This window comes from Aythya ferina (assembly GCF_964211825.1).
Source record: "Aythya ferina genome assembly, chromosome: 3".
NCBI lineage: Eukaryota > Metazoa > Chordata > Aves > Anseriformes > Anatidae > Aythya > Aythya ferina.
This window is the reverse complement of record NC_140298.1, coordinates 77797958-77825615: the sequence shown is the minus strand read 5'-3', so window position 1 is coordinate 77825615 and position 27658 is coordinate 77797958. Positions and strand designations below refer to the sequence as shown.

The following is a 27658-nucleotide window of genomic DNA, read 5'->3' as shown; positions in this document are numbered from 1 at the left end:
GGTTATAAGAAATTGACATTTTTATGTTTGGTTGCATGTCTGCAAGGTACTAGGTGAAAAACATGAACATTTTTCACATTAACTATCAAGTAACAATGGAGTGGAAATAATTTTCAAGCTGTATTTAAGCAGTGAGGGACAACATTTCTTTAAACATATTTTCAATATCTGTTTGTATTAAAAAGTCTTTTCCTGTGTGAACATGTATTACAATATTTATTTATTTATTTATTTGTTTTCTCTTTTTACATCTGCTTCCCTTCTCTTTTCTTTCCTCAGATAAACCAAAGATGAAACAAGCAAGTAAGATAAATATTTAGATACTTCTTCCTAATTCGTTAAATCAATGTCAGATCTAAAGATGGGGAAAAAAAAAAAAAAAAAAGTATTAAAATTCCTGCTGCTACTGGACATTGTAGATTATAGTTGATTAAACAGACTAGAACAATGGGTATGTGGAGAAATGCTAGTCTATTTAATCCAAAGAAGCTTTGTCCCATTACTGTATATTCTTCCTTGTCAAAAGGAAGACACTTGTGCCATGCAAGCATGGTAAATTTATTTACAAAGTTTATTTATTATTACATTTATTATATATATACAAAGTCTATTTATTATTCACACACAGTTCTTCTCTATAAATCTGTTAGGCTCACTACATGTCTCAGTTATGTTGTCTGATCTCAATATAAGCTTAACACTGAAAATCAATACAGAGCAAGTAGGAAAAGGCTCTTCTATTGGATTTGTGCTGCAGGTTGTTATTTTAGCAAGTTTTGCCAGACTATCTAATAGACCTCAGCAAGTTCAGTCCTACAACACAGCTAGTGTTTATTTATTATTTAAGTTAATATTTACAGGTCATCCCTGGACCACTCTTCAAATTCTTCTGCATCATCTGTGTCACCATCCTAAAAGCAAATTTTTTCTCCTGGAGATGACAAAAGTCTCCAAAGCACCCTTATTTGGGGACCACTTGGGACTTTAAGTTTTGTCAGTATTGACTTAAACTTGCAGTTAAGAATTGATTAATGTTCTTTTTTTTTTTTTTAATAAAAATGTATTATTGAAATAACATTTTTTTACAACAGTTTAGATAACTATATTCTTAATTTTGCACAAAAACTGTAAGTTATTATAGACAGGCTCTTGAACATGATGGATTTATATTGTGCATTACATTTTTGTTTGTTTGTTTGTTTACAAACATATATGCTTTTTTCAAAGCATAATAGTGTACTATTTTTCTATGTTACTTGGTTTAAACACAAATTCTTTTTTTCATATCATAAATGAGAGGTCTGCATCTTCCACACTCCCTTTTTTGTAACGAGCATTGTACAGAGCATGGAATTCTTCTCAGAAATTTTCAGTAATTCATGAGCACAGAAGGACATATCTTTCAGCCTTCTCGCTGATTTTTTTTTTTTTTCTGTTAGCACTGACCACTGTCATTAACTAATTATTTAAATATTAGTGTTACTTCAGTTTTCATTAGGACTATTAGAAATACATAGCTCCTCCCTATATGTTTCATGGATATTTGCAATGAATTGTTTGTTTTCTCACTTTGAAAATTAGTGACTGAATAATAAAATCCTGAGCACAAAACCTGAAGGTAGAAGCAGGAGAGCAGAGGCAGCTTCTGAAGCAGATGTCTGGGATATGGTGAGGATGGAAAAAGACAGCTTTCAGTGTCAACAGTAAATGCAGTTTTTTCACCTGATGGTTACTTCTGATATAAATACAATTTTATCATGTCTGAATTCCTTCAATGTAGGTTCCCTGTAAACTTATTTTTTCTTAGACAGAGTCCAATAATAAATCATGAACAAGAAGCTTTATTGATAATGATGATAAATTGCCATTGGACACATTCCATGTTTCCATAACAAAAGTGACTTTGTAAATTGTGTGTGATTCCCGGAAGTAAATAATTATTACTGTGGATAGCCACTGTAGCTCTGGAAGTTTCAGATCTATCTGCTAAACACAATACAACTTCGTACTCACTCAGAGTCTTGAGCTTGTATCCCATGTGCAGAAACCAAGGGGATCTTGTAACAGATCTTTAATCATTTCTGTCACTGAATTGCTTCTGAGTTTCCCAATAGAAAGATTCTTTTTTTCTTCATATCTGCTGAAGAACATTGTATTTCTTTTCCGGGAAATGCCAGTTAATTACTGCTTCTCAGATAATATATATAACCACTGTAACCAGTAGTCTGTACTTAATATTCAGAATTCAAAGTCCAAATCTGTTCTTTCTATTTTTGGACAGCCTAATCTGTTGTCTTTTGGAGAAGGGTGAGGGAATCTTTGGTTTAATTAGCCCAGAACCACAGTCTCATGTTTCGTCTGAAATAATATTCTTGCTTTCTGTCTGGACCAGATTATTTCTTATGCCTTTTTAAAGGGACTATCCCTCATCATCCAGTGTCTATTAAGGATGTGGCTTAGCCATCTCCACTACTTGTCAGTAGGCAGATTAAAAATAACTCTTTGTCCTCGTATTTGTCACTATTGTGTTGCCCTCAAATTAACATGCATTTAATCCTTGTAAAAGAATATTTTCAATAGAGAGATCCTTGGACTTGCTTAGCAAGAATGAACAATCCCAGATGAGGGAAGTACCTATTGCCACATCTAATAAATCAAAACTGGCAAAAAGTGGGGTTTTGTTTTGTACTTTCTGGTTAAGAAAGTTAAAGTATCCTTATCATATATTAAGATGAAGCTTTTAAATTTATAGACTTCATAGTTAAGTCAATAAAACACATTTTGTGACCTACAGTCATTCAAAACCAAAATGGGTGAATTTTGTACAACTTCACTGCTTTTCACTGTTTATTCTGATTTACAGATGTAGTCTCTCACATGATCTAGATGCTTCATTCTCTTAAGATTAAATCTCATTTTTTCATTGCTTCTAACTGTCACTTTGTCGGTGTGAATACTTATTTTACAGATCCTGGAAAAGACAAAGAATTGAAATCTCCAGCTGCTACAAAAGATAAAGGTAAAACTGAAGGACAAAACTGTATAACACCCAAAGATATATTTGCATCAAGAAAAAAATCTTGCAATTCATTGGGCTTTTGTTCATAATATATAGCTTAGTTAACAAATTATTAGTGTGATACTAGTTCAGTAAATTTGTGGTAAAACTTTGTTAGCATTATAAGAATTGCAAACAGTTCTGTAAACAGCTAATAGGAAATATTTGTAAAAGCCCACTGAAGTCCAAACTCAGAATTTAGGAACACTATGAACATTTGCTGTTAAATGCTGCAAAGTGAAATGAGTTTTGAGTGATCTTTGTTCTTTCATCACAATTAAGAAATTTTCATAATTTCACTTTGTTAGCATGCACAATGTGCAGACAGTGTTTTGTACTACACATCTGGTTGGTATCATGGCTCATTGAGAAACTAACAGTTTTTCAATCAATTGTTAACCCAGGGGTATTAGATGTTAACCTTTTATCACTCTAGCTTGAAGATTCATAATTTATTTTTTTTTTTACAGAACACACTAAAGAAAAGGAAGGAAAGAATCCTGCAGCTTTAAAAGATAAAGGTAAGGATACACAAAAGAATGTAATACTTGTTTTAAAACAAATAGACACACAAAGAAGAATGAAGATATTAACTTAAAAATCATTAGAGATCTTGCCCATTAGAAATCTTACCAAACAATATTTAATTGGCTAAAAATGTATATACGTTTTATAATAAAAACAAACAAACAAAGACATAAATAGAATATTGAAAATCAATTAATATTCAAAAGTCTCAAAAGTAATTAAATAAATATCACAAAACCACTCTGAGTTAAGATGTTTCTTAAGATCTTTTTCTTTTCTGAATGATATGAATAACAGGAACCAGTTAGTGAAGTTTGCATTGAATGCTTGCATAAATCTGTGGATGCTGTAAGAACAAATCCATGAGTGGATTTATTTATCCATGATTGGATAACAGGCTTTCTGGGCTCTGTGAAAACTCATAGCTTCATCCAGTCAGCCACCTGAGATATGTGAGTTTGTCTGAATCTTCCTTCATCTTCCTTTATATTTTTATTTTATTTTTTTTTTTTTTAATTTGGTCAGAGTAAGTAGATTGTTAGTTCTGGTGAATTTATTTACACGCATTATTTTGTTGGGTGCTTTTTATTAATTTTATCACTTCCCTCCTTTCCAGAGATAGGTGGATTTCAAAGGAAAAGTGATTTATGTTCTGAGATGATCTTTAGGTTCTTCATGATAAAAAGAGCTACTGTATAGATAGGCATATTAATCTTTATTTTAAATTTAAGTCATTACATACTATTTCTAACACAGAACTAAATGAAGAGTCTAGTTCAAGCACCACAGAAAAGATGAAAAATAAATTTTAGTGCATATGCATTCTATTCCTAATGTACACTGGCCAAATTTACATGAGCTTGGTTATATGGGCCAGAATTGTGTATCAAAACCCTCCTGGAGTCCTGTGGGTGTCTCCACAGGCTGCCCATTGCTGTTATTCGCTGATGTGATTGTGCTGGAAAATTCAAATGGATACTTGTGACCTGCATGGAGCAAAAAGGCTCAGCATTTTGAGAAGAGTCCCAAAACACTTCCTTCATAACAAAAGTTTCTTTGGAATCGATGGAAATGAGTTTGCCAGCCCTGAATGAGCTTCTCTAGCTCATTCTTCACTGACTGCTCCTTTGGCAGTACTTTTAGCAATTCAGTCAAGGTGTGAGTGACTTCAATCACTATTTGAACAGGTCCTTCTAATACAACAGAGGAGTCTAGACCTTCTTCAATTGGTCTTCATAAAGGGGCAGTCATTAAACACAGGTTGTATTATATCAGATTTCTACATTTTAGGACAGTAAGACAAAAATCTATGTAAGAATTCCAACATATTACCAGACTGAGCTTCATACCACTTTCTTTACATCATATAATACAGTCATATATGTCCCAATGCAATACTGCTGCTGACAGCAAGGCCTTGGCCTACTACTTACTGCTGAGTACAGTCGTATACAGCCTGCAGGCTTCTGAGTGGCTGCAGCAATGCTGACGTCCAGTCCAGTGAAGCCTGAACCCTCAGGTCCTGAGAGTGCCTACTGATGCAGCCATCACTGTTTCCTATAATAGGCATGAAACTTTCAGTCTTTGTGTCTAAAAATGTGGGTGTTGATTAGCTACCTGACTAGCTCAGTTCAAAACATGTTGGCAGCCAAGACCCTATAGGAAGAACTTACATAGCTGTACAGAAAGGGAGAAAAAGAAAAAAAAAAAAGTGCCTTTCTAAACTATGTGCTTTTCCTACTGCGTTTTGGATTACTCAGCATATATTTAGTACTATTAACCACTCATCTTACACCCCATGTTCACCCCGTCTATAATTTATAGAGTAATCAAAGCCATATCTGTCACTTATGTCATACTTCTACCTGTCTGTCCTCTCTTCAGGTCTCCTCAGTGGCCTCTACAGAGGCTGACCAGCTTATTGGGGCCTTCTTTTCACTGTTACTGGCAAATATAAGGACTTTAAGATTGTACGCACATCCTAATAATGTATCTTGGGAGTTTGTTACTATTCCTGTATGGCCAAATAAAGGAACATTTTTAAATAAACTCTTAAAAACTTGTGATGATTAATGTTTGCCTGGTACCTTTTGCAGTACAAGAGGCATACCCCATACCCTTCTTTGAAGGATGACATAAGTATTAATGAATAAGGATGATACCCAAACCAAAAACCTTACCATAAAGCAGGCTATTTTTCTTAAAGTGATGTAGAGTGTTTGTATTTAAAGAAGAGAGAGGAAAAATAAATCCCTGAATTTGGAGATCTCTCTAGGATACTCTACAGTTCACAACCTCACAGTGTTACCCTATCTATTTTATGAGGTCAATAAATTATCTTGAATCTTAAAGTCTAGTTTTATTGACAGTAAGAAAGGAGAACACTAAAAGAATATATTTCCCTTGTCTTGTGATAAAAGAGTACTTGTGATAAAAAGGTACTCAGGAGTACTTTTGAATTTATAACTAGCTTTTCAGCTGAAGTAAAGAAGACCACTTAGAATAATTAATATAAAAGTTTATTTGCTGTTGACATGAGTATATCTAAATAATGTGAGGCCAAGAAAACCCTAAGCTATAATTTACCATTCTTTTTTGTTTGTTTGTTTGTTAGATATCTTGCCCAGCTAATCAGAGTAGAAGCTCCTTCATCTAGAGTCTCTAAGAGTAGCACTAAAAGCTTATGATATATCGTACATAACTCCTCACTGAATTTTTGTAAGAAATCCACTAGAAATGCACTATATTGAATTATTAAGGTAACAGTATTTGTGCTCTCCATGTACTGTAATTTCACTCATGCTCTGTGTTGCATGATATGTTTTCCAAACAAATGCTCCTTTTTTTTTCCCTCATGTTTGCTTTTGCTAAGCTTTAGGATATCTTTGCATCTTTTCTTGTGTAAGTTGTATGTGGATAATAAGTCTTTATTTTTATGCACAGAGCAGTAGGGGAAATAAGTCAATAGTGTGTATTTCTTTCTTGCCATATACATAATAACACATTGTCACTGAAGAAACAAATGTGCTGATTTGCTTTTGCCAAAGCAATTCATTTGCTTCTTTTAAAGTAAAAATATAGTGAAATAACATCTTGCCCATAGCACTTTTTTATCTTAACTTATAACATATACAACGCATATTTCTCTTTAACCATTTAAAGTTTTTTTTGTGGGACTTGCCTATCTAGAAATGAAATCCCCCACAGATCTTAAGCAGAAAGCACTGAAACACAATATTGGTTCAGTTAATATTTCCCCCTGTTTACATCAATATATTTGTTGCTGTTGCTTGCATGAAAACCAGAACTTTATCCTGTAGTTTGCATACTGCTCCTGCATCTTCTGATATGATTTTCCTAGTTTCCCAGCTTCACCTCTAAAGTAGCATGCATGGAGAAAGCAGCAGGGTGAGTGTTGGCTTTAAGGTATCTTTGTTTTTCCCTTTCTGGGACCAGCAATGAAGTGGTCTAAAAGCAGATGTTTGAGCAACCTTTAGGGAGTCCCTGTTTAAACCCCTGAAGATGAAGTCCTGATCCCTGGAAGGGAAGCAGGACAACTGATCTCAGTAGCCTTGTCTCATAGGTTGGGGAATCTGATGCACTGTGGAAAGTGTCCTGCACTGATGGCTGCATCCAAAAGTTGTAAGACTCTAAAGTGCCAAACCTGTTTTAGGCGCTACAATTGTAGGAAAGCTCAGGTAGATGGACTACATGCATGACAACAAGACAAAAAAAAAAAAAAAAAGTATTTGGTGCCACCAAAGCCACCAGGCCAAAGGCAATGGTTTATGCCTGTGGCCGTAATAGTGACTGCTGATGTTTGAGATTGCAGGTGTTTACACAAGGTAAAATGGTCAAGCCGGGAAACTGTTGCCTCAAGGCTCCCTTATACGGCTGAGGTCACTGGGCCTGTTCAGCCTGGAGAAGAGGAGGCTGAGGGGAGACCTCATCACAGTCTACAACTTCCTCATAAGGGGGTGTCGAGAGGCAGGAGACCTTTTCTCCATTAACATCAGTGACAGGACCCGCGGGAATGGGGTTAAGCTGAGGCAGGGGAAATTTAGGCTTGACATCAGGAGGGGGTTTTTCACAGAGAGGGTGGTTGCACACTGGAACAGGCTCCCCAGGGAAGTGGTCACTGCACCGAGCCTGTCTGAATTTAAGAAGAGATTGGACTGTTTACTTAGTCACATGGTCTGAACTTTTGGGTAGACCTGTGCGGTGTCAAGAGTTGGACTTGATGATCCTTAAGGGTCCCTTCCAACTCAGGATATTCTATGATTCTATGATTCTATGATTATATAGCTCCTTCAACAAATTTCGAAGTCTTCATGCTGAAGGGTTTTTTTTTCAGTCCCCTGAAGGAGACCACCTGCTGCTGTGAAGACCAAATTCCTAATTTAAGTACTTATCACTGAATGGTGTTATTTCTCCAAAGGCTTCTGCTACACTGGAAGTCAACATTTTCTGTAACAACTCACACTTAAAACCAGATGGATAAGTGGGATCACATCCTGATACCATGGCAGCCAGGAAGATGATGATTTTTAAACTTATTTTGGGAAGGATCTTCTTTTAGCTTTATCTGTTTTCAAAGAAAATTTGGTTTGCTTTCATTTGGAACAAATGGCATGAGGTTTTTTGTTTGGTTCGTTTTGTTGTTGTTGTTGTTTTCCTAGATCCTTAGGTGTTATATCCTGTCAGATGTAGTGTGATTGGGTCTACTCAGCATCCCAAAGGCTCTAATGTTCTTTCCCACTTTGAAAAAAAAAAAATCCTTCTAATATTCTCTAATACATAAACAGAATTCAAGAGGCAGAATTCAAAATAAAATAATAAATAAAATAAATAAATAAATAAATAAAATAAAATAAATAAAAGAAGAAGAAAAAATATATATAATATGATATGATATGATATGATATGATATGATATGATATGATATGATATGATATGATATGATATAATAGGTTTATGCATCATAATCTATGTTTTTTTCTGTACTTGCTGATCTTAAAAGCATGTTTCCTAGAGGACTGAAGCACAATATTAGGCCCATCAGAGAATACAGATAAAACTTTTGTCTTCATGAAGTGTTGGATAAGGCCCTAAGAATTTCTAATCCTGTGGCACTACTTGCATTTGCCTTTATTCCTTCCTGGTTTCTCTCTTCTGTGAGGTCTCCACAGAAAGTGTGATACATATTCTTTATATTGTAATTGCTAGTAATAACTATTGCACCTTAAAAAATATAGGGTGGTCACCAGATGTAAGGAAAATAAAGGTTGAACCCATTTATGTTCACAATTATAGTCTTAATTTTTAAATACTTATAACTTTTTTTTTCTTTTAACTGTAGAAATCCAGTCCTATCTTCTAAATCTCAAAAAATTAATTACTTCCCTACAGAGTCTCTGAAAGGAAAAAATCCCAAGAATCCAGAGGGGTCAAAGGATAAAGGTAAGTGAAGTTAAGAATTTCAGAGCTGAATATTGGAATGGCTATTTAATGCTCGAAAAAGGTCTTAAGTAGTAAGGATATGCAAAGATAGAACACTAAACCCATTCAGGTTCATGTTTGACTTGCTTTATCCTTGTTACTGTGTTTGACATTTGTGCTGTATAAACTCCCAATCATAGTAACTACCTGGGATTCTTTTAAATTGACAGATTTGAATTTGCTTCCTGGGGAATTTATTGGCAACCTTACTTATTAGCAAAACTGACACCTACATCTCTAATCTTTCCAGATGCAGGAGGTTGGCTTGCTAGCTGTGTACACAGAGTTCACAGATTGTTTGACACTGTTTGACACTGTTTGACAGTGTCTGTTTGGAGAAAACCGTAACTGTTGCATCGTGACATATAATGCATATATATCACATATATGTCATATAATATTATATATATATATATAATATGGTGAACACTAAAACAAACAGTTCTAGAATTCGTGGGCACTGTCTACTTCCTGGAGAGTACATAAACAGCTCAATCATTTCAAGGAAGCAGCAAAATCTAGCAGAGGTACAGATCATGTCAAAGATCCATTTTCTTGGAAGTTGGAGGTATTCCATACAGTTAATGTCTGGCAAATTATGTAGTATTGAATAGAGATACACAAAATAATGCACATCTGGGAAGAATTTAGTATTCCTTCTGAATTCTTCAGTGTAACAAAGTCAAGGCACCATGTGGAGATTAAAGAATTCTCCTCTCTGTCATGCTTGTCAGTCCCTGCATCTCATCTGGACACCATAAAAATATAGTTTTTTCTTTATTTAGCCAACTACTGGATTTTCTTTTGTCCTTGAGATTCCCTTGTCACATGCAGGAAAATGAGAATGAGAATTTCAATGTTTTTCTCATCTCCTTTAATCCTTTGGCATATGCTGCAGAAAAGAACTAAAACTACAGTTAAGTTCTTGGACAATGCATTGTGATATATGTGACTGTACATTCTGAGGACACGCACTGCTCTTATTTTATACCCAGCTTGCCTGTGATTGTAAAAGGCTATATATACGCAGGAAGTAAAATCTTGTTCACAAACAGTACCCATATGGCTTCTTTTATATTAAAAGAATAACAGAGTTCTGAATGAGTAACTGGTCCTTTTGTCATTCCTGAATAAAGAAATCTCCCACTTAGGTTTATCAGCAACCTCTGGCATTCAAGTCCAGCATTCCTAATATTTTAATTATATCAGTGTAGATTGAATTTTTATTTGAGTTCAGCAAAAGAAAAATCCATTGATGCCAACTGCTCTACAGAATTTCTTGACACTTTGTTTCATTCCCTACTTGAAAGACAGACAAATAGCTTCCTCCAAATGCAAAGAAACTAATGACTTATTGAAGGCTTATTATTTTACATATCCAAGTCTACAAGCATGAATGAATGACCTTGTTGTTTTGTCCTGTTCTTTATTTCCATGCTGTTAAATCCATTTAATTATCTCATCTTTTTTACTTTCTACATATCAAATTGCCTGACTTGCTTGCTTTTCAAGTGTCATCTTATTTCTCTAACCTGACTTGTGATACTTAAATGTTTCTTTCTAGAGACTGGTAAAAGAAAAGATGTGAGGCCTTCAGCAGTCTTAAAGGAAAAGGGTAACTTATTATCATTATATGGCTAGGAAATAACCAGTTGTGTTCTTGAAGGAGTCTGTTGGTATTAATACATTTTGCAGTTTCAGTATATTTTGAATTACAGGTTTTTGGTGAAGAGGAACTAAACCTATCTCCCTCACATTTAGTAAATCAAAATGAGCAGTGTCTTACACAAATCAGAGATAAAATAATACTATTTACTATTCTGTTCTTTAACTGTTGTCTGACATGCATAGCCAATATTGTGACAGGAATGCTGGTCTATTCTGAGTAAATTATCAAAAGAGATGTTACTAAATTCATGATAGACTTCACAGGAATGTTTCACAGGAATGTTTTGAAAGGCAGTCTTTGCCACTAATTCTGTGGGAATTATTTTTGGTTTGCTTTAAAATCTTAATTTGAGTCTTTTATTGAAGTAAATAAGTTCTAATTCCTAACACCTGTCTCTGTCACACTTTTTGCTTGATGAGGTGTTGTGCATGTTTGTTATAGTATAGATGGGCATAGTGTATATTCCTAACACTAACTTTCTCCTTGGATTTTTGTGTTTGATATCTTTTTCAAAAGGAAAAGAAATGAAGGTTTCAACTACAACTAAGGAGAAAGGTAACAATCACAAATTGAGCTGGGCCTTAGCATGAGACTTATTTGACAAAATTTTTGACAAAATTGTGCAAATATTCCCAAATGAAATCTTATGTTGTTTTTTTTGTTTGTTTGCTTGTTTGTTTGTTTTTGGTTTGGTTCGGTTTGGTTGTTTGTTTGTTTTTCACATATCTATGTCATTCTAAAATGATTCTAAAATGGCATGATTTGCTACTGTGATTTTTTTTTTTACTAGTGTGATAAATGACAGATAGATTCAAGGCTATATAAGTCCTAACAGCAGTACTGTTAGGCCCCCTATATGGGCTTGTTTTCCTCTTTCTTACTTTTTTCTTAGATTTTCCTTATTCTTTTTATTTATTTATTTATAATGTGCTAACTAATAACAGTCAATTGAACCACAGGAATAGAAGTCAGTCTTAAAAATCAGTCATTTGGTTTTGAAAGCTACTTCAGTTAATTTAATAATATTATTTCCTATCTTTAGATTTTACCTAACGATCACTAGAAATATAATGAGGCAATATTTTCTCTGAAAAAAGTTATGAAAGTTATGAAATATATCACTTGCAAGTACAGCTATTTCATATTGTGCACATAGGTTATATAGAGCAGCACAGCAGAAATCAGCTATTATTTTGCACAGTATTATCATTCTAAAGCAACATAAAGTCTTAAGTGCTACAAAAGTGCTTAAATATTCTGGAATTCTTTGAAGTGCAGAAAGTGGATGAACCTAGATTGTCAGTCCAAGGTCAAATTAAAATAAGGATGTATTATTTTACCATTTATTTTAGCTTATTATACTCAACAGTGAGTACCAAAGCGTGTTTTTATTTGGTGTATTATTGTTTTAATACAGCTTGGCTTTTATATTTTGAGCTTCAGGAAAGCAAGGCCTGTAGGCTTCCTACTGTGTTCTTGCAAACATATCTGGGAAATATAGGTAGGTTAATAAAGAGTCAAACTTTGATTACACCCTAAAGTGTTTGAATACTGAGCTTCTTATTGAGTTTCTCATCTAATTTTTGTCTTCAGCTCTCCAAAAGTATTTCCAGTTTAAAGACTGGATAAGTGATAAGAAAAGTAAAATATTATTTATTAAAAAAGATCTAGTAGTATAAAGAAGTAATGCATATCTGTAAGAGTTTTACAGCTGTGCTGCTAACAAATTAGCTTCAGTGAAGTGCCAAACACCCACCCAACTGTACAAAAAAAAAAAAAAAAAAAAGTATTCAGAAAGGACCTAATTAACTCAGTTTGATCAGCCATTGAAACAACTGGTGAGTAACAGCTCCTTTGAAGTTCCAAAACTGAGTTTTTTCAAGAAAGAGAATGTTTATTCAAACATCATTGAACTTCACTGACTGCATTTGAAGTGGTTTATGTTCAGTATCCTTGACAATGAAACTCATTACCAATAATCGATTAACTCCATTACCTTTTTTTTTTTTTTAATATAATTCCTCTTCACATAGTAGTTCATAGGACACATAGTAAATTTTCTTTGTACAGTAACAGTACAAAGTAGTAGTACGTAGGAGTAACATTTCCAGTGAACTTGCATCAAACAGAATTTTTCCATGTGGGTTAACATTTTTTATTTATTTATTTTTATTTTTATTAGAGACTGAAACACTGTAAAGGACATATAAAGAAAAAAAAAACCCTCACATGGTAGTGTCATCTTAGAGTCTTATAGTTTACTACATGTCAAGGCACAATAGCCAAGATATGAATGTTTAATGCAGAACACGCTGATTTTATTTCCACTGCAGAGTAGTCTCACATTAGAGACACCCGGTGTTATTCTGATAAAGAACAATGGTTTAGATGAAGTCTGAAATAGAAGTCCTATTATATATATATATATATTTAATAACAGCAGAATATTTATATGAGCAAAGCCAGTTCAGTTCAATGTGGATTAAAAGTGTTGATTCTACGCAGACTTTGCCAGCTTCTCAAGTGAGATGAGCGCTACAGGCTTTAGTTTTCTCTGTCAGCTAGCATGAGTCCTTGCATGTGGGTGTGCTTGATGCCTTGCACAGCTCACTGAGATTAACTGATATCTCACAGCAGTCTGAATTCCTCTTTGACTGTAACTGGCTCAGTAAGAACTTAACATATTTGAATTAGATGTTGCCATCAGGACAACATCAGGACAACTGCCTTCTTTTTAAGTCTTGTATGTCAGGTCTGTAAAGTGGCTGATCTGAGCAGGAGTGCAGACCCTTCAATCGCTCAGAGCAAGAGTTCCACAGAAAAATGTAACCTGAGTGGGAAGAACTCAGGTTGTATACATGTGTATAGTGAAGCAACCTTATTGTCTATAATAGAATTCTGTCATTTTCCAGTCACCAAAATTCATGACACAGCAAATCTTATACACACTCAGTTTGAAGAGTGTTCAGCTCAGTGGCTCCAGGTTCTTAAAAGCTACTTCTGTCTTTTCTGTTACGTGACAGGTCTTCACAAGCCATTTCTTAGCTTCTGAGGTTCACGAGTGCAGCACTTCCAGAAGCAAATACAACCAACTCAGTGACGCTGAATATATATGACAATATATTGACATTTTGTCAGAAGAGTGTAACCCCAAAGCACAAAGTGGCTTTAAGCATCCATGTGGGATGCTGTGCCTCATTAAGCCTCTCTTTCTTAACAATGATAAGTGACATGTCACATAGATCAGACAGACAGTTTGAGGAAAGCCTTTGCACGGAAAAATGCTCCAGAAAACATGTGTCCATTGCACTGTAAAGAAGTTCAAACAAATCACCTCTATGAGAACCAGTAGGTTTTTTAGACATCTGAGAGTACACAGGAAGCACTTCAATGTACATCTCAGTTTAAACTCACCAACCAAAACACACCTTGAGAAGCAACAATGGTTGCATAAGACTTCCCACTTACAGCGAGCTGTTAAACCCAGTGCAAACTGCATTAGCAGCAGTGGCCACAGCATCACCCTCTTTGTTAAGATAAATACATTACTGAAATGTGAAACCTGAATTCACACAAACTGAAGATAGAATTAGAGTAGAAAATCCTGAATAATAGAAAACCTAAATGTAAGGTAGATGTAAGGCGTACAAAAATTGAAATAACAGCCTGCTCAAGTGGTCCATCCATTACAGAACCTCATTGTTGAGCATTGTTGATTAGAAATTCTTAAGAAAACATCAGGCACTAAGATAAAAATAGACTTATAAATACCAAGGCTGAGACATGCTCAGAGGTTGAAAATCTCTTTCAACCTCTGAGCATCTCTTTCAAAAGTCAGCACTTTTCTAGAGAAAAAAAAAAAAAAAAAAAAAAATTCAATAGACATTATAAAAGAGAAAAAGAACATCAATATAATGGCATTATATAAATATATTTCATTTTGTAAAAAGAAGGAGCTAAAATTTTAATTCCAAATCCTGTTCATATAAATTAAAAATGAGTCAGGTTTTATTAAAAACTATTAATATAACTTTCTCACTGTGGTTTGATACTTCTTGCTTGTTTGTTTATAGGCAAATATTCAAACTGAAAAAGAAGTAGAATGTGCAGAAATATACTTTTTGTGTATATATATATAGTATAGTAGTCAAAACAGCTTCATAAATGAAAATTTGCCTACTGATACTTGGGGTATTTCCTGGAGATAGAGACTATGACACACTGGAACATCCAGTTCTCCATAACAATACTCTTAAAAGTCCTCAGTGTATATGTATAACTTTTTATTAGTACATGATTATGTAAGAAAACACAATTCTTGTTGCGTAACACTATTAATTACACATAACATTTGAAATAAAAAAAATGAGGATTATGTCTGCCCAGAACTGCATACTTCTCAACAGGTTACAGAGTCAGGATCCTTCTGCCCATCTCTGGGCCCAGAAGCATTGTATTCTTTTCTGCACTGATCCAGAGAAATACTGCCCCTCTCCAAAAATGCTTTTTACTCTGGGTGCTCCCGCTGAAAGGTGAGAAAAGAGGCAAGAGATTTGCACCCTCTCATGCTGCAGGAAGACAAGATCCCTGGGTAGCTCTCCCCCACTCCTTGCCCTTTTACTATGCTTCTGAAGGGAGATTTGTGCGTGTCTTTGGAAATGTGCTTGATCCTAAAAGGTATCAAGTGTCAGACAGGCATGGAGGAAGACAAGCTCCTGCTGGTAGTTGGTATTTTTCCTTTTGTTAGCTGTCAGTGAGAGGTGGGACCAGTTTCCACATAGAGACCAAAGGGACTCTCTTAGGAATGTAATCATTTTACTGCTTCTACCCAGTGACTCTACAGGGGCGGGAGGGAGGAAGAGTGCTGATAGTCCATAAAAATACTTTGAATCACTCACCAGGGAGGTTTTGCCTTTTGAGCAATATTTTCTACATGTTAAACAAACTCTATGTTTCCCCCCAAGATGAAACCAGTGTTAACCAGAGAACATATAAGCTCTAAAGCTGAAGAGCTGAAGAATTCTCATGGGTAGCTGGGTAGCCCAGGCTTTTCCCAATGACAAAATTGCACCACCAAGACTTTTATCACTGCCATGCAGTTTCTCTGTGCTCAAAATGAGTCCTGAGATGGGGCTTACCCCCTGCTATTGCCTGTGCCCCTCCCTGCCTGGGGCACAAGCACTGCCACAAATGCTCATGAGACCACTAAATGCTCTGTAGACTGCTACAGCTGTCCACTGTGAGCCCCAAAGCAACAAGATCCAAGTGATCCAAAACCAAAAATGTCCATGAGATTTGTTCATTTTACATTGATTTGCCAGCTCCCTGGAATAAGAACAATTTTGGGAGAAAAATGGTCCATGCTGAAGCAGAACTTGCGTACTTGTATTGCTTTCAATCTAGACAATGTGCTTGTGTGTTGTCATTAAGGCATTGCAGATAATGAAGAAAAAAATACTGTTAACTTATTTTGGAGGTTATTTAATGAATGAAATTTTTCTTGTTAGGTCTCACAGCAAGGCTTTGCAAATCAGGATAAAAGGGATAGTCAGGTTACACAGGAGACTTCAAACACAACATATTCCTTGCCCACTAATAATAAAATGTATGAAGATAAATTAAATAAGTTATTTCACCAAACCTGTTCATAAAAATCCTAGACCAGAGGAGGAAAAGGGTAGGAAAGGTGTTATCATTCTAAACACAGATGCTCCAGACAATTTAAAGGCTAAATTGTCCTTTTTGTCACTCACTGTACTGGTTCTTTTAACTGCAGTTTCTTAACATGAATAAAATTTCTTTTGACATGAATAAAAGCAATTCTGAACTCAGAAAGACAGTCAGAGAGAAAGAATATCTGTTAGGAAGACCTGAGAGAGAAAGATCACTTTATATGGTTCTTAAATATTTTAAAACAGTACTTTCTTCTCAAGCTATGACCAGATGGACAATTTATGGTGACATGGGCAAAGACAATATCAACTACTTAATGCAAGCTGCATTCACTAGTTCATTCAGAAGCTGCCTACATGAGGGTGTTTTCACTTCAGCATAACAGCATGCAATGAACAGTTATTGCAGAGTAACTGACACAGGGAACGAATCTGCATTTTATCTTGTCTTACTGTCTATGCTGTCTCACATGTCTATAACCAAAAAAAAAGTAAGAATTTAGTCAGAACTTCTGTCAGTTTCAGATAAATCAAGTACTGTCTCAAGGCGGATCAAGATAAATAAGATATTTTGAAGTACTCTAGGGTTATTCAGAAATATAAAAATCTGTTAGAAAATGGTGAAATAATAATTAAAGTTAGAACAAAAATAAATATTAGGAAAATCATGTCACAGATTCTACAGCATGGTTTTTGCAAAGTGAATGATGTCTTAGCAATAAGTCTTTCAAACACCCTAATAAAGTAATAAACATGGCCTTTATGGGGTGGTTTAAATAAGCTTTCCAGTATAGGAATTATTTCAGAAACTTAATAGTTGCTGCCTAACCAAGGCATTACTGAAAAAAAAAAATCAGTATCTGATTAAGAAACAGAAAACAATTGTTTCATTTTCATCTTACAGCCCAGTTGTAAAATAATTGCATATGCCTCGACACGTTATATTACTTAACAGGAAAAGATAGAAATAATAAAGCAGTGAAATTCAGATGGCATTAGCTAAAGAGTTCATGATCAAAAGGGGCTGTGATACAATGAATTTAGCAGGTGATGGGGGGGGGGAAATAGTGTCACTAATAGTATGTAATATAAACTAGAAGGAAAACAATAAAGAAGAGTATGTCTCCAGATTAACTATGTATTTTGGTTTATTGTGGCACGCTTCGTTGGGTTAGAAACTGGCTGGATAGCCGGGCCCAAGGAGTCGTGGTAAATGCAGTCAAGTCCAGTTGGAGGCCAGTCACTAGAGGCGTTCCCCAGGGCTCGGTGCTGGGGCCGGTCCCCTTTAATATCTTCATCAATGATCTGGACGAGGGCATTGAGTGCACCCTCAGTAAGTTTGCAGATGACACCAAGCTATGTGCGTGTGTCAATCTGCTTGAGGGTAGGAAGGCTCTGCAGGACGATCTGGATAGGCTGCACCGATGGGCTGAGGTCAACTGCATGAAGTTCAACAAGGCCAAGTGCCGGGTCCTGCACCTGGGGTGCAATAACCCCAAGCAGAGCTACAGGCTGGGAGATGAGTGGTTGGAGAGCTGCCAGGCAGAGAAGGACCTGGGAGTGATGGTTGATAGTCGGCTGAATATGAGCCAGGAGTGTGCTCAGGTGGCCAAGACAGCCAACAGCATCCTGGCTTGTATAAGAAACAGTGTGACCAGCAGGGCTAGGGAGGTGATCGTCCCCCTGTACTCGGCTCTGGTGAGGCTGCACCTCGAGTACTGTGTTCAGTTCTGGGCCCCTCGCTACAAGAAGGACATCGAGGTGCTTGAGCAGGTCCAGAGAAGGGCGACTAAGCTGGTGAGGGGCCTGGAGAACAAGTCCTACGAGTAGCGGCTGAGGGAGCTGGGCTTGTTCAGCCTGGAGAAAAGGAGGCTCAGGGGCAACCTTGTCACTCCCTACAGGTACCTCAAGGGAGGCTGTAGTGAGGTGGGGGTTGGTCTGTTCTCCCACGTGCCTGGTGACAGGACGAGGGGGAATGGGCTTAAGTTGCACCAGGGGAGTTTTAGGCTGGATGTTAGGAAGAACTTCTTTACCGAAAGGATTGTTAGACATTGGAACAGGCTGCCCAGGAAAGTGGTGGAGTCACCATCCCTGGAAGTCTTTAAAAGACATTTAGATGTAGAGCTTAGGGATATGGTTTAGTGGGGACTGTTAACGTTAGGTCAGAGGTTGGACTCGATGATCTTGAGGTCTCTTCCAACCTAGAAATTCTGTGATTCTGTTTAACCCAGCTGGCAGCTCAGAACCATACAGCCATTTGTTCACACACCGCTCCTCACCTCCAGTGGGATGGGGGAAGAGAATCATGGAGGAAAAAAAAAAGTAAACACTTGTGGATTGAGAAAAAAAAAAAAAAAAAAAAATAATGTGTACAAAACAAGTGATGCACAATGCAGTTGCTCACTGACTGCTGACTGGTGCCCAACCCATCCCTGATCAGTGGTCCCTGCCCCCCATCCCAGCCAGCCAGCCACCCTGTATTAAATGTTCAGCATGATGCCATATGGTGTGGGACATCCCTTTGGCCAGTTCGGGTCATCTGTGCTGGTTCTGTCCCCTCTCAGCTTCTTGTGCATCCCCAGCCTCCTCACTGGCAGGGTGGTTAGTATGATAAACTGAAAAGTCCTTAATTTAGTGTAAGCAATGCTCTGCAACAATTAAATCAGTGTTTTATCAACATTATTCTCATCCAAAACACAGCACCATACCAGTTACTCTGAGGAAAATTAACTTTATCCTAGCCAAAACCAGCACACTTTTAATTCTGGAAAAGACCCTAAGTTTTACCACAGACAAATCAATGAAGAACATTCCTCCATATGCAGAGGAATTAGGAAATTTAGTTATAAAGCGTAAAAGATGCATCTTGTCTGGAGTGTCATATGCACAACTCTGACATGATAATGTGACACTCGAGTGAGCTAAGAAAAAGTAACAAAAGTCTCATAGAAAGACAAATAGGGAAGATTCAGAGTACCTTCAAGATTAATTAGTATGATCATGATAAGAAGACTGTAAATCACAAATCTAAGTCAAGGGCTCTTCAAAAACACCTCAGAGTAACTAGATATTTATATGGAAATGTAGTTTTCATAGCTTAGTTTTTCATAATTAATTATTGTAAATTTAGAAAGGAAGTTAAATTTAATGCCTCAGGATGGAAACCAATTTCTTTCAATAGAAACTTACAGGAGAATTTATGGAAGAAATCACTTATTTGACAGTATTCAGGCTAAATATCTGTTCCTGTCTACTGCTGGGTTATCAAGGTACAAGGACCAGACTACTGTTTAGTAGGAAATCGTGTTTTCAAGATTCAAAAAGTGTTTCTCTTTGCTGAACAGCTCAGAAAAAAAGCCCCTCTGAATCATCAGTGTCTGTGAGATTAGATTGCTGGTGATTCGGATTCACATTTCTCATGCAAGTTAAATGCAATACATCCATCCTGAATATGAAATGATTTTCATTTCTGAGGTATCTGTTATTATGAACTCATGATCCCTGAAAATGAGATGTTTACCCCTTATAAAAATATTTTTCTGTATGATATCTATATTAACTGGAAATGTGTGATTCAAATTGAATAGGTTTGAGAAAGCAACTAACTGGATTCACTGTGAATTAAGGTTGCTATTATCCTATTTTAACAGGATTTAACATAAATTCCAAATTCAAGGACTAAGTTATAAGTCTTATCAGTACAGCAATATAAATAAATAAATAGCTTAAGAATTTGTTCTTTCTCCAAACAATTAAAACAAAAAAAAGAATAAGAATACAGTCAAGAGAATCTCTGATATCTGAGCATCACATTCTCTAGTTCATCATTCTACTTTATTTCATGTCCTTCCCTGCCCAGCTATAATATATTACTCACATTCATTCTCAAAAGGTAATTGGTCTTTTTGTCAGCTGTAAAACAAATTCCTTGGCTATTTTTTTTCCCCTGCATTTCAGATGCAAACACATTGCTCAGCTTCCAAAAGAGCAAATGTAAATTGTGGTGTCTGTGCTCTTTTATATTTATTCCTTGTCATTTTAAGTTTGAATGACAGGATTTGATAAGAGCAATGCTAGTAATGCTAGTTAGAATGAGGTCTCTTTCATCTCTTAAGATTTGTTGAGTATTTACAGTACCTGACATCAGAAAAGTCATGGACAAGGTAAAAATTCAAGCAGATGTCACAACAGGATGCAATGACATAATAATTGTTCATTCTGTGTAGAAGAGAAATTAGCTAGTCAAAAGTACAGTGGCAGGCACAGATGGACTTTGCTCACCCTGTGCTCACCTCAGAACCAGAAGCGTGGTGAGCCACATCACGTAAATTAGCAGGATTGAAGTCATGAGAAGACCAGAATTGCACTGCACATTGATTTGTAAAATCTACCCAGACTCATGACATTGGGGGTTTCTGCATGTTTCCCTCCAACATGCTTCAAGTGGCCTTAAGTATGCCTTCTGAACGTCACTGAGGTTTCTATAGCAGCTTCTGGGGAGAAAATACTAAATCCTCTGATCGCAGCTTTGATATGCATGTGATTACAAAGACAAAATCCTGGAAACCTTGTGCCTGTTTTTACTAATTTTAGACATGAAACCTTTTTTTGTGCCACTGCTGGAAACATTCTTGAGATAGCAAAAATTAATTTTATCCTCAAAGAAGACTAAGAGGGAGAGACCTAGAAAAAATCTTTTAAATCTAACTTATTTTTGCCTCAGGTAAAATTAGTGTTTCAGTCATTTCAGATTTAGCCTTTTCTTTTCTTTTGTGTACACAAACACAAAATCCCAACCCCTAAGAATGTACCTACTCCCTACTTTGACCTCAAGACCTCTGATTTCCTAGACATGCTCTCCAAAGGAAAGGCAGAGTTCTGCTTCTGCTCAGTTGCTTTCCAGCTTGAGTGCCACAGCAGGTCCATTCATATTGACAGACAAGTGCTGGGTACTCTTTTCAAGGGGTTAAGAGCTCTACATTTGAATTCCTCTGTCTTCTTTAGTCATCAAATGCTAGCCTAAGGCAGAGGCTTACTACCATTACTGCTAGCACATAAGTTTCAAAATAAATTGACATCTGTAGATACATTTTTAGAAGGTTCAGTCCTATAATTGTAGACTGGAGAATGGGTAATACATCTATTTCAAGAAGACTTAGACATGAGATTGGCTTGGTTCCAACAGGATTGCAGCAATCATCTGCAGACACAAGTAACTCTCTCCCATTTCAGGCATCTCAGTCCTGTTAATAAAATGATACATTTTTACAGTATCCCCTGCAGACACATGTGATGCGCAATTGGAATCTCATGTTGAGATTTTGGGGGACTTTCATTTTGTGCCTAGAAATTGAATAGTGCTCACACAGCACGGCTTGTTCTGGGTGACTGATTTCCAGTTGCTTATCCTGGGAGGTATGCAGCAGTTTGTTTCCAGTCAGTGTCCGATCTTTCTTCCCAGATCTTGTAATTCCTCATCTTAGGCAGAAGCTTAGAAAAACAAATATGACTTCAGGGGTTTGTTGTTGTTGTTTTGTTTTTATTTTGTTTGTTTTACTTATTTTATGTATTTATTTGCAACAACAAGCTTTAATTTAAAGTAATGATAATATTCTTTAAAACAGATGCTTCATAACCTTCTCCTAGTCTCCCCTTACCAATTCATGCCTTCCCAGCCCGTACTATGCTTCTTCTTGTTTATTTATGCTGTACCTTTTATGTCCCATTATGAGTGTCTGGGAGGAACAATGACTTTGTGACTTAAGTGTGAGAATTTGGAAAGCTAGATTTTGCTCTCATTAATGATAGTGCTGTGTGTCTGTGAGGAAGCACTTCAAATTTCTAATCATCAGTTTCTTCATCTGCCAAAGAAATCTATTCCTGTATTTCATAATATATGTAGGTTTTAAGATACCTACAAGCAAGTCTCATACATAGGTGTTCAATTTATTTTTACCAATACTACATGTTATTAACTTCAGTTGTGAAAATATAGTATTTTTGTTTCCATTTCAGCTGCGGTGAAAAAGGAAGGGGAGAAGAAAGGTAAATCAGTTATTTTCCCTTGACTGAAGTGTCTTTCAGGCTGTGACTGCTGTGAGAAATGTTTCTTTCATTCAGTGATACAATTGCGATGACATACACCACCTCATGTGCTACCATCAGCCAGCTTTATCTACTCCAACTGTGATAACACAGTTGTCATTTCCAGTATTGTTAGCTCCTTTTTACCACAGGCCAGCACAACCCAGTATCAGACACTTCATCGTTCTGATTGGGAAGAAAATGAAAGGCTTTTATTATGATGTTAAGATTTTTCAAAGAGAACAAAACTTCCAGTGCACTGTGCATGCTGACCTGACAGCTTGCTCTTTGCAGAATGTGCTTTTTTTACTGCATTTAATTTCCTCCTTTCAGATATGCATGCAACATGAATGTAAGCTTTGCTGAAGTCACTCTTTGGTATTTTAGCAGTGTTTTAGAAAACTTATTCCTGAAACAGAACCTAGAACAGTAATTAAAATGTGTAAAGATAAATATACTGTATTTATCAGACCCTAAATATCAATTTTTATATCATTGCCATTCAAAATAAGATTGCCTAAGTTGAAACATTTTTACAATTTATTTAATTTCAATTGAAAAAAATAATGAAATACTAGCATTAAGGTGATATTTTCTTTAATATATTTGACTTTATTTATTATTTTTTTAATGAGCCTCATGTTGCACATTAAATTGGCAACAATCCCAGAACTTCTCCACAGATTTCAGATAATTATTTGGAATTTAGCATTGAGTATTTCTGAAGTTTACTGATATTTTTTTTTATTATTATTATTTTTAGTTTTACTTTGTGTTCTTTTGTCATTTCAAAAGGGCTTGAAAATCCTGCAATTCACAGAGTTCAACAATGGGTCCATGATCAGCTAATTAGCTATCTATTCACAAAGACATCTTAAATCCTTTTTTTTTTTTTTTCTTTTATCCCTATACAGAGTCATTAACTGAACTAGAAAAAAATTGTAGTCTCAACTGTTTTAACAGCTCATGAGTGAAATCTTGGCTGTGTTGATGTTAGTGGCAAAATTCCCATCCACTCCATTGGAGCCAAAATTTCACCTCATGTTTTTAACAGAGTAATAAAACTCATTTTGGTTATCAAAAACAACTGTGCTTAACAGCAGTGTATCTTGTCCAAAGATTAATTTGTAGCAACTGAGGCATGAAAGGCGGCCCACGAAGCAAGAAGAATCAGAAAATTGGCAGCTACACTTAACAGTCATTGGTTTTCAGACATCAAAATGCTTTCTGTGTTCACAGTCTTGAACTTAGCACATGGACTGTTATGTCCTTAATGAAAAGACAGTAGTGAGGAAACTACTAACTGTGGAAGGGTGCTAAGTCTGTGAGTCTTATCACTTATCACACTTAGACTTGACCACTGACTGAAAAGAACATAAAGAGACTTTGAAATACCTACTACTTTCTCTTGGTTAAGACTTTTTTTTCACCTTAACCATAAACTTACCCCACAAAAAAATTATTTAAAATTACATTTCTAATGAACATTCTTTGAATTTGGATGGATTTTTCCTTTCATACATTTTCCACTACAAAAAAAAAAAATAAAAAAATACTTCTGAGAGGATTTTGCCAGCAAGGATACAGCAGGATACTTTCAAGCACTGCTAGTTACCACTGACCTGCTTCACAGAAACATAGAGATATGAAGGGAATAAAAAGTCAGCTTTGGTCATTCTTCTAATCATACCATAATTTAATAATTTATTTATTTATTTATTTTATTTTAATTAAACCTCCCATTGGTTTTCTAAGACCAACATTGTCAACGAGGAAGATTGTGATTGTAGTGAAAAACATGCCAGTCCGATATTTTCTAGTAACTAAGGAAAACTGTCCATTCATTGAGGCTCCCGTTTTTAATAGATAGGTTCTAAACTGGACAAAGGGAGAGAAGTAACCAGGCCTCTTCCCAAAAGTAAACATATTGTGCTTTGACTTTTACAAGTAGCTTCACACCCTCTGTGGCTCCCACACAGAAAATATTGCATAACTCCCAATATTGTCAGTTTTTATTTATTTCTGCTTATGCTGTTATCAAAAATTGCTCCAGGTTCCATGTGTATTCCTCTGACTTGCAATAAAAAGAGGCAAAGTTTGCTGGTTTTGCTTAAGGATACAGTATTTTTTGTCCAGCTGCAAAATATAATAGAAGTAGCCAGGCAGTGCTCTAAATTGACTGGCTCATTATCCAAAATACATTGTTCTAGTAGTATGCACAGTTCAAATACCACTTTTTCATTTCATGTAAATCATGCAGCACATAGACATTGTATTGTCTATGAAACTTTCTCCAATTATTCCATCTTATTCAAATCCACACCCCTTATCTAGCAAAGCAAAGATAATGAGCAATACAGAGTGACAAGCCATCATAAAAAGAGAAGAGATGAACACAGAGTGACACTTTCTATCAACCGTACATTCTGCATATAGCATAAATCAGACATAAAGGGGTTTGATAACAACAGAAAAGAATTAAGATGGAGAAAGCTTACATATTTAATTGATTGCTCCAAATGTGAGTGATTCTAACAGGGAACAGAGAGGCACAATTTATGCATGAAAATTTATGCATGAAAATTATGTATTAATCACTTCTGTTTGAAAAGTTAGGTTTTTAAGACTTTAAAACCGAAGTTCTAGAAAACAGTCAGCTTCAGTTCCCAGAATCATGTTATGCCTTATTTAAACACATGTGGGATACAGGAGCTGTCACAGAAATGTGTAAAGAGTTATCAGTTTCTAAAGGGCAAGAGGCAGCAACCCTTTGCGTGAGGAAGGCATTTCCAAATATCCCCAAGAGCAAATTTTGCTGATAGTACACACATGCACACACACACAAGAAGAAAAAAAAAAAAAAAAAAAAAAAAAGAAAAAGAAAAAAGAAAAAGAAAAAGAAAAAAAAGGTTAACTTTTCTTAAAAACACTACAAGCCAGGATTCAAGTGAATTAGAATAGAACCAGATACCAGATAGCGGTGAGATGCTATAAATGATGGGGCTAAAGCCCATCAGCTCCAGAACACCTCAAGAAAATGATAAACAGAACTTTCAAACCAAAATATTTCATCAGTTTTCAGTTTTAAGTGCCCTTTTTATGGAAAAAAAAAAAAAAATAGTAAACCAAAACAGAACTTTTATATTTCAAAAAATGTTTCCTAATTATAGAGTGTTCCAAAAGTGCTTTGTGAAAAATGGAGCCAGTTTAAAATCAATTTTAAGGTTTCCTAGTTCTTCTTGAAATGGACTTTCTCATTTCAGTTCATAGTTCCCACACTTTATTGATTTCTGACTGAAGAGTTCATGGACTGAGATGGGTATGTCAAGCAAGGAATAAGTGTAGTAAATTCTCTCTCTGGGTCAGTCTGGAAAGTTAGGAAAGCTTGCCTGAAGATTCATTACTTCTGTGATTCTAGTGAAAAATGTCTGGAGAAGCCAAACAGGATTTAACCATCACATAATTCCAGTGGATTAAACATACACATGCATAAATGCCATATCACTGTATAACATGAATCAGGAACATGAGCTGCCAGGATGTCCATTTTCATAGGATCCCTACAGCTAATGAATAAGTTCCATCTTGCTTCTGAGGTGGTTAGGCTAGTTGTCTGCTGGGAGTCTTATTTCCTACGGACTGTTTAGTTAGATGTTATGACCACTTCTAAGTTAGTGAGATGCAGAAGCTATTTGCCAGTAGATGATAGCATGACTCCAGTTCTGATTTTCAGCATTATTGCTCTGGCAGCTTGCTCTTAAATTCATTTAACAGCTTTTAGAAAGCCAAACCTATATTTAGTTGACAATATTCTTCAATAGAAAATTGACAAGAAAGTATGCATGATCACATTTTGACTTTTTCCCAGTAAACAAATCTTGACGTAAAAAAATACATATAGTCTAAGTACAGCTAATACCAAACAAATCTAGAAAATGGGTAAAGCATATACATTTTAGCTCCAGACTACATATTTTACCAATCCATAAAGGACAACTTCTTTCAATTACTCTTAGTAACGGGACCCTATCCATCACTTGGAAACTGCTGCCCTCTATACAGTGTGCTATAAACTGGCCAAGGCACATAAGTATCTCTTTGCAACATAGAGAAACAAATCTAAATGTTTGTCAAACTGAGAAAGAACTGAGCAGTACTGTCTTTCATCCTTTCATCTTTCAGAATTGCTTAGCTTTTGTTATGACCAGAGGAAAAAAAAAAAAAAAAAAAAAAAAAAAAAGTAGCCTGGTAGCCTTCTTATTAATAAAACAAATCTCCATGGCAGCTTGGGATTTCTGTCCAGCTGCAAATGCCACTAGTGCAATACAAGCCACACCTACAGTATGTAGTTTTCTACAGTGCCTCAATGGTAAGAAATTTGACTACTTAATTCTATAACTGCAAGATGTATTACACAGACCCCTAACAGTATATTCCTAAACAGAGGGAAAAAAATATAAATTATTATATATTAGAAAATAATATAAACACAAACAACTATGTTTAACTTGTCACTGCTATTTTGACTACTTCGAGGTAGGAATCTCCCTCAAAGGTTAACAGTCACTGAATTAGCCACGAGGTGGAGCCCAAAGGACCTGTGTGCCAGTAGTTAGCATTGCCCTCCGGAATCATAAAGAAAAAAATAGTGGTGTCTTTATTACACTGAAGAACACTTTACAGGATGCTTAAGCTACAGACAAGGTACTCTTCATTGTAAATCTACTTCTGCCTAAAGGAATTTTTTATTTATTAGACAACCATGGTTATACATTGGTAGGCTTTGACTTCCCCTGCTGAAACAGCAAAACCTAGGCATTTTCAATGAATATTAATGAATGTAGAATATTCATGAGATATTGAAAATGGTCTGGAAAATCTACATCAATTAGCTGAAATTTGTTTGACCTCTGTTTACCTTGCCTCAGCTATGTTAGAGGATATAAATAAGTAATGCACATTTTGCATGGTTATGTGAGACTTAATGCTCAAATACACAGCTTCTGTTAAGTGATGGCCAAATCTTAATGGATCAAGTTCTTGTACTTTCCATGGTGCAGATATTTCAGTTAGAATAAAACATGACTAGGACACACTTTTCAGAGTACCCATTTCAAAGTAGGAAGTAGTCAAAAGAACTTGAGCCCA

The 27658-nt window shown here is 35.8% G+C and overlaps 1 protein-coding gene across 17 annotated transcripts in view; it reads left to right on the top strand.

The window, feature by feature from the left end:
- TRDN (triadin) overlaps positions 1–27658 on the top strand; it is a 243505-nt gene that overhangs the window by 167119 nt on the left and 48728 nt on the right. For 16 of the 17 annotated variants that reach the window (XM_084515251.1, XM_084515252.1, XM_084515250.1 and 13 more), the window contains 7 exons: positions 280–303; positions 2969–3019; positions 3529–3579; positions 8996–9046; positions 10650–10700; positions 11271–11309; positions 22442–22471. In XM_084515251.1, coding sequence (XP_084371377.1) covers positions 280–303; positions 2969–3019; positions 3529–3579; positions 8996–9046; positions 10650–10700; positions 11271–11309; positions 22442–22471 — 297 coding nt within the window. The remainder of the gene's footprint in view (positions 1–279; positions 304–2968; positions 3020–3528; positions 3580–8995; positions 9047–10649; positions 10701–11270; positions 11310–22441; positions 22472–27658) is intronic. The other variant, XM_084515254.1, reaches the window with a different exon arrangement.